The 13,902-nt window shown below is 43.0% G+C and overlaps 1 protein-coding gene across 6 annotated transcripts in view; it reads right to left on the bottom strand.

Annotated features, from left to right (window-relative positions):
* RASSF3 (Ras association domain family member 3) overlaps positions 1-13,902 on the bottom strand; it is a 163,797-nt gene that overhangs the window by 58,566 nt on the left and 91,329 nt on the right. The window contains exon 1 of one of the 6 annotated variants that reach the window (XM_056574253.1): positions 13,338-13,435. The exons of the other annotated variants lie outside the window; for them this stretch is intronic. Coding sequence (XP_056430228.1) covers positions 13,338-13,388 — 51 coding nt within the window. The 5' untranslated portion in view covers positions 13,389-13,435. Of the gene's footprint in view, positions 1-13,337; positions 13,436-13,902 lie in introns of those variants that run through there. 6 annotated transcript variants of the gene reach the window in all.

The raw sequence follows: 13,902 nt of genomic DNA, 5'->3' as shown, positions 1-13,902 counted from the left end.
GAAGGAGGGGTAGAGAACGCGGCCTCAGCCGGGGTATTCACTTCTGACTCCTCGGTGTGAATTTTGTCCCAAGACCCCCCAAGTCTGGTGGTGAGGGGACAGCCTCCCCGATGACAATGCACAAGAAGATGCCGGCGTTCCCTCCTCCGGGGTTGGTTGTCAGTCTCTATCGCCCTCGGGCAGCGGGACTTGGTAGCAGGCCTCTTCGGCTCTGAGGGAGATGCGCTGTAAACGATCTGCCAGCTCCTGAAACATTTCCACAAATTTCCGGGCCTCCGGCACCATCTTGGGACTCTCTGCACATGTGCTTGCCTGTTCTGCCATATTGCTCCTCTGACTGACTTCCAGAAAACTGGGAGGTTCCGGCAGTGCTGCTCCTTTTATGCAGGGCTTCAGGAAAATGGCCACAAGCCGGAAGTGCATTAGCAGTGCAGCGCTGACTTCTGCTCCCCAGGTAACAAGGGGCAGATCTTCACAGTTCCTCTTCGGCATGGATACAGCAACATGGTTTCCACGTTCAGGGGTGGCGCAGGCCGCAGGGCATTTTCGCGCCCTTCTCCGGCACACCTTTAACCCTTGCAGGTACAAGCAATACTTGGCAAGGTAACATAGCTTCAGACCTAATCTTGCACATGGTTGACACAGTACTTTTCTTCACCTCCCCCTCTATTTCAAAAGCACCACGATTAAACCACTTTTCATTTGCAAAGTTCCATACACTTTCTGGCGCAGACTTAAATCGGATCGTCATGCGGATTTTGCAGACAATATTGGACACAGTTCAGATTAGGGAAGGACTTGTGGCATAAGACGCACACCCGTATCCTGTTCGTGATGCCAAAATTTGTGGTAACGGGGTGTGATGAGGGCAGATGTTGTTACCCTAGGGGCAGATGGAATTAGCCCCTTGTATTCGTGACGCCAGGGCATGGTGTATCCTCGATACCACCTGAAGGTACTCCGACACCAAGTTACGGATAATGGTAGCTTTACTGAGGGTAGACAGTTGGTAAAGTCTATACAGTTCAGCCAGGGCCCAAGGAGGTGACCAGTGACTCAGAGACCTTAAGGGCTTGCTGGGACTTGTAGTTGGACTGGACAATTTAATGCAGGCCACGCTGACTTGACAGTTGCTGACAGGGACTAACTTGACTGAGAAAGCTATGACTGTAGCTTACTTGCAATTGACTGTGGCTGCAGACTTGACTTGAGGCCTCCAATGACTCTGGACACACACCTAGACTCGACTTGACTTCCCTTTACCACAGCAACAAGAGAGCAGAGCTCAAAGAGACTGAGCTAGTTCTTCCCAGGGCTTATATGGGGGAGACTAGTAGGGAGCCTATAGGTCACCCCTGGGATCACCTGGTACCTCCTGGGTAACAATCACATGGCACATGGTACATGGTTCTTAAAGCAACAATACATTAAGAATGTTGAGGGGGAGTGAACTAAAACTTAACTTTTAATGAATATGCTGTTAAGAAACACATATATAAAGTCCAGGATATAGTATGTCGAGTAGGGAGACTGATGATGCTCCCTGAACGATTATCATGCAGAAATAACTCACAGGTAAAAGGTATAGAGTATAACTGTCTTAGTTATGCCTAATGGTAGCGGTCCAACTGACCAACCACAATAAACACAGTGGATTCAGATGTAAATTACTGTACAGCATCCAACGCGTTTCGGCCCACCTATAGTGGTGACCTCCTCAGGGGCTAAGTACACCTATGCACAGCAATCAAAGGATAGAGGTAACCTAATGTAATATAGGGCTGTAGATACAGTCACAGCCCATTATAGACAGTTTAACATGATTCACAGTAGGTAAACTTGGTTATCCTGTGAAAAAAGTAGAAAGAACATCCGACGGTTCCTGCACACAAAAACACAAAAATATATTGTACTATAAGCCTGTGATCCAATCTAGGCACAAATACCTGTAAGAGAAAGGACGATCCACTTACGTGATCGATTTCCTATCTGTTTCACCATGTGCGCGCCCGCAGTGGCGGGAGGCCGTGCGATCCTGCCGGCTGCCGGCACACATGTGAGACTGTAGCGGCGTCTGACGACATATCCGCAACAATACATTATATATTATAATACATAGCAAAACATATATACAGGAGGGAAACAAGTACAAGGGGCCCAGGGGACACTGAAGGGAGGCTGCCGGACAGGGCAGCAAGGGTACGGGGTAACACCTCTCGAACTGGGCCACCACAAATGTATTTTTAGTCCTTTATGCAAACTTTTGTTTATTGGTTAAATAAAATAGTGCCAAAAATAACAGAAACCTGATAAAAAGGAAGTGTGAACAGAACCTGGCTGTGACACAATGGGACACTGATCCATGGAATCATAGGGTAGACAAAAGCATGTGGGCTGTCAAACTGCTTAGACAAGCAGTGCATGCAGGTGACAGATGTCACCATGTAGTCTTAGCCCAAATGTCACTGGCACTATTATGTTACAGTCCATTCTAAGTTCCCTCCTCTGTTCAGCATTAGCAAGAGACAATATAAGACAGTGTCAATTGTGACAGGTTCTCATGCAGTCTACTGCAGAGGAAGGCATTTTAGGTACATACCGTACAGGTGTGTGAACAAGTCTTACTAGTGCTAAATAGTTTGAATATTTCCAGCAATTTCTAAAAATTTTGTTTCATACTTAAAAAATATGTTTATATTAAATGAGCTTCTATAGAATTGTGCTGTAAGTATTCATGTGCTGGATATTAGTTGGCACAACGGAGATAGTGGCCAATGTAGGGGTATTTTCTGGATAGTGAAATGTAATATTAGTGCTGCATAAATAATGGGGGAGTAAACTAATCTACTATAAAGCAAGCTAATAACATAGTCCGATCAACAACAGCTTACATCAGTGTTGTGCTCGCATTCACGCTATAATGAAAGGAAGGAAACCTGTAAAAGATCTGAAAGTCTTCATTGTTCAAAGAAGTACACAGCTTTCAACACCATTGTGCAGAGTCAAGGTCAAAGACAACTGCAGTAGGATCTTTCTTTACGATTGTGCCTATACCCTGAATGTTCATATTTCTATACAAACATGCTTGTGTACCTATACCCTGAATGTTCATATTTCTATACAAACATGCTTGTGTACCTATACCCTGAATGTCCATATTTCTATACAGACATGCTTGTGTGCCTATACCCTGAATGTCCATATTTCTATACAAACATGCTTGTGTACCTATACCCTGAATGTCCATATTTCTATACAAACATGCTTGTTTTTTATCCTCAACAATTCTAAAGCACCCAGTGAGATAAAAAATAGCCACATACATCTCTCTTATGTGACAGGAAAGCTCTGGATACACATGCTGAACCAATCCATAGGCCCAATGCCCTTAGCATTTGCTGTTTTTTTTTTCAGGCGCTTTTTGGATTGTTGACACAGCATTTTTTGAGCCAATGCCAGAAGTGTATTCAAAAGAAATGGGAAAGATAAAGGAAGGATTTATACTTCTCCTTCCTACTGGATCCACTTCTGGATTTGACACAAAAACTGCAATGGCGGTTTTCCAAAAAAAGCCAGGAAAAAGAACCTGTGTGAAAACCTAACCTAAGAGTGTCCTTTTAGCATATGGTGGGTTGGTAGGCATAGGCATACTTTTTTTTACTGTACAGGAGAATATATTCTGCAGCACTTTCCTATCAATGGGGAAAAAGATAAAAAGCATATACCATGCAATATATGTTTTTTCTTCACAGCCTATGGCTGATTCAGTGGCGCACTATAGAGACTTCTTTTAGAGGTATAAATCTGAACTCAATAATAAAATGTCCCTTAGTTCTCACTCAAATTAATTTTATATCTGTAATCATTGTGGCTGTAAAATTAGATGGCATACATTTTTTTCTGCCTTATGCGTGGCACAATATGTCCATTTTTTGGGGGACCTTTTTGGCATGTATTTTGAGACGTATTTTGAGATGTACCCAAATGTCCCAATAAACTCATTTACAATGAGATGTTCAATGGGCTATAAGATTTGTTAAAGGCAATACTGTCTGCTTTTTTTATTTGAGTAGCGTTTCCAAAGCGCAGAGGGTGGCACTGCACGTAGTTATTCCCTGGTATGACCTTAAAGACATACAAGTACAAACATGCCCATTGTACTCAGTGCAAAGGTTTCCTTCCATAACTAACATTTCATGTGTTAAAACGCCAGTTTCTGCTTATAAAAAGCACACTTGTAAGGTACACTGCCTCCTAAGTGACACTCATGTTCTGTACTATTCCACTGCTAGACAGAGAACAAACCATATTAAACACATTCCAATGTACATGAACAATAATAAGATTACCTCTTGCTGAGAAACATGAAATGATGAATACTAAATTAAATGACAAGCAATGGCCAGAGTTAGCACTGTACTTTGCTATACAAGCAGAGGGAATGGTACAGCCCAGAACTTAACTTTATTTAGCTGATGATCAGTGTGAGGTCCTTAAAGAGGTACTCCTCTGGAAAACATATATATATATTTTTTATTTTATTTTTTTTTTAAACCAACTGGTGCCAGAAAGTTAAACAGATTTGTAAATTACTTCTATAAAAAAAAAAAAAAAAAAATTTATCCTTCCAGTACTTATCAGCTGCTGTATGATCCACAGGAAGTTCTTTTCTTTTTGAATTTCCTTTCTGCCTGACCACAGTGCTCTCTGCTGACACCTTTGCTCATGTCAGGAACTGTCCAGAGCAGGGGTTTACTATGGGGATTTGCTCCTACTCTGGAGAGTTCTTAAAATGGACAGAAAGGAAATTCAAAAAGAAAAGAACTTGCTGTGAATCATACAGCAGCTGATAAGTACTGGAAGGATAAAGATTTTTTAATAGAAGTAATTTACAAATCTGTTAAACTTTCTAGCACCAGTTGAATAAAAATATGTTTTCCAGTGGAGTACTCCTTTAAAAGGCTATCTCTGGTTAGGACTGGGCGGTATACTGGTTCATACCGAATACCGAAATTTTTGTGCTGCACGATATGAATTTTCCCCCATACCGCAATACCGGTTTGGCCCCTCCCCCTCAGGAATGAATGAATTATCAGTCCTCTGTCCTGTCCCCACATCGGGGAACTACTCACATGTCACCCGCCAGCGCTATTCTTCTCCCCGCCTCCCCCCCCCCAAGTCATGTTACCCGCCAGCGCTGTTCTGCTCCCCCCAATAAATTATAAGCCCAGCAGGGAGGGGGGGGGGGGGTACTATACTCACATATGTCACCCGCAAGCACTGCCCTCCTCCTCTTTGTTGCGGGCCACCGGCGCTGGAACTCTATACTGTACACCAGTGGTCTCCAACCTGCGGACCTCCAGATGTTGCAAAACTACCACTCCCAGCATGCCCGGACAGCCAAAGGCTGTCAGTTGTAGTTTTGCAACAGCTGGAGGTCCGCAGGTTGGAGACCACTGCTGTACACTGTATCCCTATGCCCGGACTGCAAAAGACAAACAAAATAAACTTTAACTTACCTACGTTGGCCTTACGCTGGGGACGGGAACGTTGGACAGCCGTCAGCCTATCACCGGCCGCAGCGATGTCCCGCCCCGGCAGGTGATAGGCTGAGCCCACTGTCATTTTAGAAGCCGGCTCAGCCTATCACTGGCCGGGGCGGGACATCGCTGTGGCCGGTGATAGGCTGACGGCTCTCAGACGTTCTCGTCCCCAGCGTGAGGCCGGCATAGGTAAGTTAAAGTTTAATTTGTTCATCTTTTGCAGCCCGGGCATAGGGATACAGCGTACAGCATTGTTCTCAAACCTGCGGACCTCCAGCTGTTGCAAGTCTACAACTCCCAGCATGCCCGGAAAGCCATTGGCTGTCCGAGCATGCTGGGAGTTGTAGTTTTGCAACATCTGGAGGTCGGCAGGTAGGAGACCACTGGCGTACAGTATAGAGCTCCAGCGGCAGCAGCCCGCAACAAAGAGGAGGAGGGTAGTGCTTGCGGGTGACATATGTGAGTAGTACCCCGCTGGGCTGATAATTTATTGGGGGGGGGAGCAGAACAGCGCTGGCGGGTAACATGATTTGGGGGGAGCAGAACAGCGCTGGCGGATAACATGATTTGGGGGGGGAGGGGGGAGCAGAACAGGGCTCGCGGGTCACATGATTTGGGGGTGAAAAATACCGTTATATACCGTGGAACAGCCATAAGTTACAAAAATACCGTGATACACATTTTTGGTCATACTGCCCAGCTCTATCTCTGGTCTTTAAAAACTGAAAGTTTATCTTTAGAATAAATTATCAATATAAGAATGTAGGGGAACAAGTAGGTAGGGATGCTACACTCACACAATTACTGTAGCCCCTTCACACAGTTGATCAGTTGGGGAGCCAGAAGTTGGTCCACCACCAATCTAATATTTATGGCCAATCCTGAGGATAGGCCATTCAGTTTCTAAGTTTGGATAACCACTTTAAATACAATTATGTATACATATAGGGGTTTGTCTGCATTGGACAATTCCTTCTTGTTAGAATTAACCCCTGATGAAAAGCTGATCAGAGTATCCCAATGGTGAACTACTCAGCAACCAGCTGTAGTCTATAAGGAAACCTGGTAGAAAGTTTTCATTTTCCCTGCAACACTACCATAGGAAAAATGATTAGATGGTCCATGTAGTATATGCCTGTACTGGGTCATTCAGCATAAAAGTACTTTGTTCTGTTTGATGTAATACATGATCAGTACTTTATGAATTGAGAATTCCCTAATATGGTATTTTAATAGTTTTTTTTTCCAGAAATGCATAACTCGTTAAACTGGCTAGACATACGCCAGTGCTTGTATTGCTTTAGTGCTCTCTCATTATATTAGAATCATATTAAGCATGTAGCAAACTATGATAAAATACAAGACTGATCACAAACTTTTTTAGGAGGAGGCCTTACAAGCCATCTTTTGAGGGTCCTCTTGTAGAAGGTATATTACATATATCCAAGATGTGTACAAGGTCATAAGAAGTCATGCTTTGTCATGGCATTTATCAATGGATTAATAGCCCCGATAAAATACCTCTGCAGTAGATTTCACTACTAAGAACTGCTCAGACTTCTAAGCCAAGCGGCTCATCAATCTCCTTACACCTCACTAATCCTCAGTACTTCTGTTGTGGATCTCTATGCTAATGAGATTTAGATAGGACTGGCCATCAGTAATTCTTATGTAGACATACTGTACCTAAGGATAGATGCGTGCCATAAACTGCTTGACATGGATAAAGAAATGTGCAGTTAATTGTACAGTTCTGTAAATGTACTGACATCCATGACTCATTACTAACACACATATATTTTTATTGTGGTTAAGAGTAGCAAATTACCAAGTAAAAAAAAACCTGTATGACATGGTTGTAATGAGACTCAAACCAATGGCTTACTACCTACTCCGCTATGGTCTTACACTCATTGACATAAAAATACAATGCACCCACAGAAATGTCAGATTGCTGCACAAGGCTACTTTTAGGTAGTAAACCTCTTGTTGAGAGATCAGAGATTTTTCTACATGCCACTCCGACGCACTCGAAAACATTTTGTGAAATTGACAGACTTTGAAAGGGGGGCACATCATTGGGCTCAAAGAAGCAGGATAGATGTTTCTACGAATTGTCCACCATCTAGGCCGCTCTGACCAAGCTTAGCAGCTGTTGGGAGCAGTGGGCTTGGGAGGGCACGTACACACAGAAAACAGGCTCTAGACAGTTAAGACATATTACCAGTAGATTGTTTGATCTGCTGACAAGCATGAACAGCTCATACAGTTTCTTTGTTCACCCTCCAGATACAGGAGACCCCTTCATTACACACCCTTCTCTCTGATCAGACCCTTTCTAGGCACTTAGCAGAAGGAAATATGGTGTCAAGGTGCCTATTACGTGTCTTGTTATTGACAGCCAGCCAGGTGTTGTAAACAAGAAACCTGGATCTGATGATGGTCTGGTTCGAGTATGAAGGCATGTCAATCCTGCCTTTTCAGTAGTGATACACGGGACACTAACAGCTCAGCAACAAGTGCAGGACATCATACAGTCACACTTTTTGCCTCTCATGGCATGGCTTCTTACTGGCATTTATCATCAGGACAATGCTCCCAACACACAGCATGTCTTTGCCAGACTGCAAAACCTTCGTGGCCTACCCAGATTTAATTGCAAATCAACCCAGTTTCAGCAGTCTACAAGTGTGCAAGATCTACAGGCCTATTTCAAATATCTGTAAGCAAATATGCCATAGGAAACCTGTACGCCTCCAGGCCCAACCATATGTCATTTTGTATCAAGGCTAGAGGTGGCCCACAACAACAGGGTAAAAGAGTCTTCTTTTAAAGGTGTACAAGAGGGGTGACAGAAAGTTAAACAGATTTGTAAATTACTTGCATTTAAAATCACTTCTATTTGAATTTTTTTTCAGTCTGACCACAGTGCTCTCTGCTGACACCTCTGTTCATGTCAGGAACTGTCCAAACCAGGAGCAAAGCCCCATAGCAAACCTATCCTACTCTGGACAGTTCCTGACATGGACAGAGGTGTCAGCAGAGAGCACTGTGGTCAGACAGAAAATAAATTCAAAAAGAAAAGAACTTCCTCTATAGTATACAGCAGCTGATAAGTACTGGATTTATTTTTAAGATTTTTAAATAGCAGTAATTTACAAATATGTTTACGTTTCTGGCACCAGTTGATTTAAAAAAAAAAAAATTCAACCGGAGTACCCCTTTAATATTGATTAATAATTTATAGAGGTATATATATATATATATATATATATATATATATGATGTTGCTTACTGCCCAGTCTGCTTTTGTTTTGTGGACTGTGAATAGCTTAGAGTGTTTTAGAAGCATGAATTACAGGTTATGAGTGACATTTATTATCACAATACATCTACTGTATATGCACTTCATATGATTTGACCTTTTTCAGGTTCTTAATGATTTGTACAACTTAGGATATAAATACTTTTTTTTAACTTTTCCATTAAAGAAGAAAAGAAGATATCCATTAGGAACCAATATAGACTAAATTCATACTATAGACATCCTAAAAAGTTAGGTGCCAGCAACAAATCTCAGAACAGATTGGCTAACTTGTTTCTGGTCAGCCATAACCATAGTAATTATACCATGTATATTTGGTTCCTGAACCTCAACATTGAGTTGAGGGAAATAAAGGTTAGGCAGTTGTATTATAAATGTCAGATCAGATGTCAGGATCTTTTGTTCTTCATGAGATAATCTGCCTTCAAGGATTCTAAGGCTATGTTAACAAGATGGAATTTCTGTGCAGAATAGACATGTCTATTTCTGCAGACTCTGCACGAAAATGCATTGCGGTCTATGTTATGCCGGCACTCCACTGTCCGGGGAATGCCCGCATGGAAAATCTCAGTGTGAACAGTTGCTTATCCCCCTGCTCGCCATTAAAAACACATACACGCTTAGCCAAGTTAAAGGGGTACTCCGGTGCTTGGATAGGGGATAAGATGCCTTATCGCAGGAGTCCCGCAGCTGGGGACGCCCGCGATCATGCACTCGGCACCCTGTTTGTAATCAGTCCCCGGAGCGTATTCGGGACTCCCGCGATCAGGCATCTTATCCCCTATCCTTTGGATAGGGGATAAGATGTGTAAGCAGTGGAGTACCCCTCTAAGCATGCACATGTAAGAGTAAATAAGGAAACACAGCTGTTGGATAAATGTGAATTCACCTGACCGCTAACTTTTGTGCATTACCAGCTTAACCCCTTAAGGACTCAGCCCATTTGGACCTTAAGGACTCAGACAATTTTATTTTTACATTTTCATTTTTTCCTCCTCGCCTCCAAAAAATCATAACTCTTTTATATTTTCATCCACAGACTAGTATAAGGGCTTGTTTTTTGCACGACCAGTTGTCCGTTGTAATGCCATCACTCACTTTACCATAAAATATATGGCGCAATAAAAAAAATACTATTTGTGTGGGGAAATTAAAAAGAAAACCACAATTTTGCTAATTTTGGAAGGTTTCGTTTTCACGCCGTACAATTTACGGTAAAAATGACATGTATTCTTAAATTCTTAAAATCCCTATTTTGAAGATCTATAACTTTTTCCGTATAAGCGGCGATATGAGGACTAATTTTTTGCGCCGTTATCTGTACTTTTAATTGATACCATATTTGCTTATACAGTATAAAACTTTTAATCAATTTTTTATTATTTTCTTTGGAATAAAATGTTATAAAAAAGCAGCTATTTTGGACATTTACGCCGTTCACCGTACGGTATCATTAACATTTTATTTTAATAGTTCAGATATTTACGCATGCGGCGATACCAACTATGTATATACAATATTTTTTATTATTTTTTGGGGGTGAAATAGGGAAAAGGGGACAATTTACATTTATATTGGGGGATGGGGTTTTTCAAATTTTTTTAACTTTATTTTTGTACTTTTATTTTTACACTTTAATAGTCCCCATAGGGGACTATTTATAGCAATCATTCGATTGCTAATACTGTTCAGTGCTATGTATAGGACATAGCACTGATCAGTGTTATCGGTCATCTTCTGCTCTGGTCTGCGGGAAGGCAGATCAGAGTAGAAGACGCCGGGAAGGCAGCAGAATAATAATTTTTAATAAACATTTTTTTTTTAAATGAGAGTACCCATTTAAGTACCAGCTCACCAGGACGTACATTTACATCCTGCGTCCTTAAGGGGTTAAGCCAACCTACCCAACTACTATTTTTCCTGATATCTGTATGGGCAGGGGTCCTCAAACTATGGCCCGTGGGTAGCATGCGGCCCGCCGAAGACATTTATCCGGCCCTCCGCTGCCTAAGGACATCCCTGTGTCCCGAAACATGTTTTCGGGACACAGGGATGCGCTCTCTGCGGCCCCGCATTTAGTCTAAAAACGCAAGGACCGCCGGGAGGTAGCGCACGCAGGGAGGTCACTGACGTCCCGTGCGTGCGCCCATAGCAGGACGAGCAGGACGTGCGCTAGCCAGCTTGGTAAGTGTTACCAGCGGCACATCAGCTTCGGTGCTCTGACCACCGCTCTTCCAGTCCCGGGACCTACTGCTATGGCCGGACCGGAGGAGTGGTGGTCAGAGCACTGAAGTGGGGCAGAACACAGGCATACAGCCTCCAGCCATACACTGTATGGCTGGAGGCTGTATGTCTGTGGGGGAACTATACTGCACCTAATGTGGGGAACTATACTGCACCTAATGTGGGGGAACTATACTGCCATCTAAATGTGGGGGAACTACAACCTAATGTGGGGGGAACTATACTGCCAACCTAATGTGGGGGAAACTATACTGCACCTCATGTGGGGAACTATACTGCACCTAATGTGGGGAAACTTATACTGCCAACTAAATGTGGGAGGAACTACAACCTAATGTGGGGGAACTATACTGCCAATCTAATGTGGGGGAACTATACTGCACCTAATGTGAGGAACTATACTGCACCTAATGTGGGGAAACTTATACTGCCAACTAAATGTGGGGGAACTACAACCTAATGTGAGGGAAACTATACTGCCTACCTAATGTGGGGGAACTACAACCTAATGTGGGGGAACTACAACCTAATGTGGGGGAACTATACTGCCTACCTAATGTGGGGGAACTATACTGCACCTAATGTGGGGGAGCTACAACCAAATGTGGGGGAACTATACTGCCAACTAAATGTGGGGGAACTACAACCTAATGTGGGGGAACTATACTGCCAACCCTAAAGTGGGGGAACTACAACCTAATGTGGGGGGATCTATACTGCCAAAATAATGTGGGGGAACTATACTGCCAACCTAATGTGGGGGGAACTATACTGCCAATCTAATGTGGGGGAACTATACTGCACCTAATGTGGGAAACTATACTGCACCTAATGTGGGGAAACTTATACTGCCAACTAAATGTGGGGGAACTACAACCTAATGTGGGGGAAACTATACTGCCTACCTAATGTGGGGGAACTACAACCTAATGTGGGGGAACTGCAACCTAATGTGGGGGAACTATACTGCCTACCTAATGTGGGGGAACTATACTGCACCTAATGTGGGGGAACTACAACCAAATGTGGGGGAACTATACTGCCAACCCTAAAGTGGGGGAACTACAACCTAATGTGGGGGGATCTATACTGCCAACCTAATGTGGGGAACTACACTGCCAACCTAATGTGGGGGGAACTATACTGCCAACCTAATGTGGGGGAACTTTACTGGCAACCTAATGTGGGGTAACTACAACCTAATGTGGGGGGAACTATACTGCCAACCTAATGTGGGGGGAACTATACTGCCAACCTAATGTGGGTGGGGACTATACTGCCAACCTAATGTGGGGGAACTATACTGACAACCTAATGTGGGGGAACTACAACCTAATGCGGGGGAACTATATTGCCAACCTAATGTGGGGGAACTACAACCTAATGTGGGGGAACTATACTGCCAACCCTAATGTGGGGGAACTAGAACCTAATGTGGGGGGGATCTATACTGCCAACCTAATGTGAGGGGAACTATGCTGCCTACCTAATGTGGGGGGAACTGTACTGCGTACTTAAAGGGGTAATCCACTAATATGATATATAAGTGTGCATAGGAATTTGTTCATAGTTTTTTTTTTTTATCTATAGTCCGGCCCTCCAACGGTCTGAGGGACTGAGAACTGGCCCCCAGTTTAAAAAGTTTGAGGGCCCCTGATGTAGGGACTCCACCATACACATGAAATGGTTGGCAGTCCTACCAAAATCAATGGGTCTGGCCAACATTTATAACTAACATGTACGGCCTCCCATAGTTTAAGACTCTTAAGCTTCTCATAAAATCAAGGCCGTGGCTTATCTCACAGCTTGTTGATATGATTGTTCATGACCAACCCCAATTAACCATATACACATGAGGTTATTTTCATGGCTTTTCTAAAGTATTGTTTTGCCTGAAAAAAATTTAACTTTTAAATTAAATGCAAAAGAACAGGAATTGGTTTTCAAGTAAACTTTATTTTCCTCATGACCACAGGTTCAGGCCCTTTAACAATGAGGTATTATCATAAGTGGGAAGAAAAAGGGTTATTAAAGCCAATGAAAATAACCCTTACATTTATGGCAGAAAAACCTTCTCCCCTTTTTTAGCAGAACGGAAAATACAGTGCAGACAAAGCACAACATGGCTTACTTTATTACTCCTGTAATTATAACACTGCTAAGCTTATAGGAAAGGAAGCGGACCATGGCTAATGGAAATGACTCGCTGCCCTTAAAGCAATTACCTGTTTATTTTTGTGGCTATTGATCGTGTTGAAGGAAGGATCACTAATCATACGTTGATGCAACAGTCGTCTCCTCTGTTCTCATATTATCAAGGTCTCTTAGATAAAACAACAGAGTCATTCCCTCCACCATTATGGTTTTACCAGAAATCATTTGTAATGATAGTACATTTCGCTGCATATGAAAGCCCTTTCAAGACATAAAGTGATATGCCAGTGATTGACTCCCCATTAAGTGATATGCCAGTGATTGACTCCCTGTTCTTTGCGCGTTCCCAACATAGAACAGGGAAGGGCAGAAGCGTTATTTGGCAGGCTTCAGGTGACGTCACGCCTGCAAGGTAATGCCCGCCTGCAGCCGAAAAAGCTCACAGGCAGTGAGCATAGCTAAAGAAATACTCGGCAAAATTAAAAAAGGAAAAGTGCGGGGGACTCAGGATGAAGAGGGGAACACACAAGTGCAGGTACTCTTTAGGTGTAGGTGCAGGTACTCTTTAGGTGTACCTGTCTTTTCAGGATAAACTGTCGTGTGTGTACAGACTTCACATCTTGTATATGACATTTT

The sequence above is a fragment of the Hyla sarda genome, chromosome 4 (genome assembly GCF_029499605.1).
Source record: "Hyla sarda isolate aHylSar1 chromosome 4, aHylSar1.hap1, whole genome shotgun sequence".
Taxonomy (NCBI): domain Eukaryota; kingdom Metazoa; phylum Chordata; class Amphibia; order Anura; family Hylidae; genus Hyla; species Hyla sarda.
The sequence above is the reverse complement of the archived record's forward strand: the minus strand, read 5'-3'. Positions and strand labels throughout refer to the sequence as shown.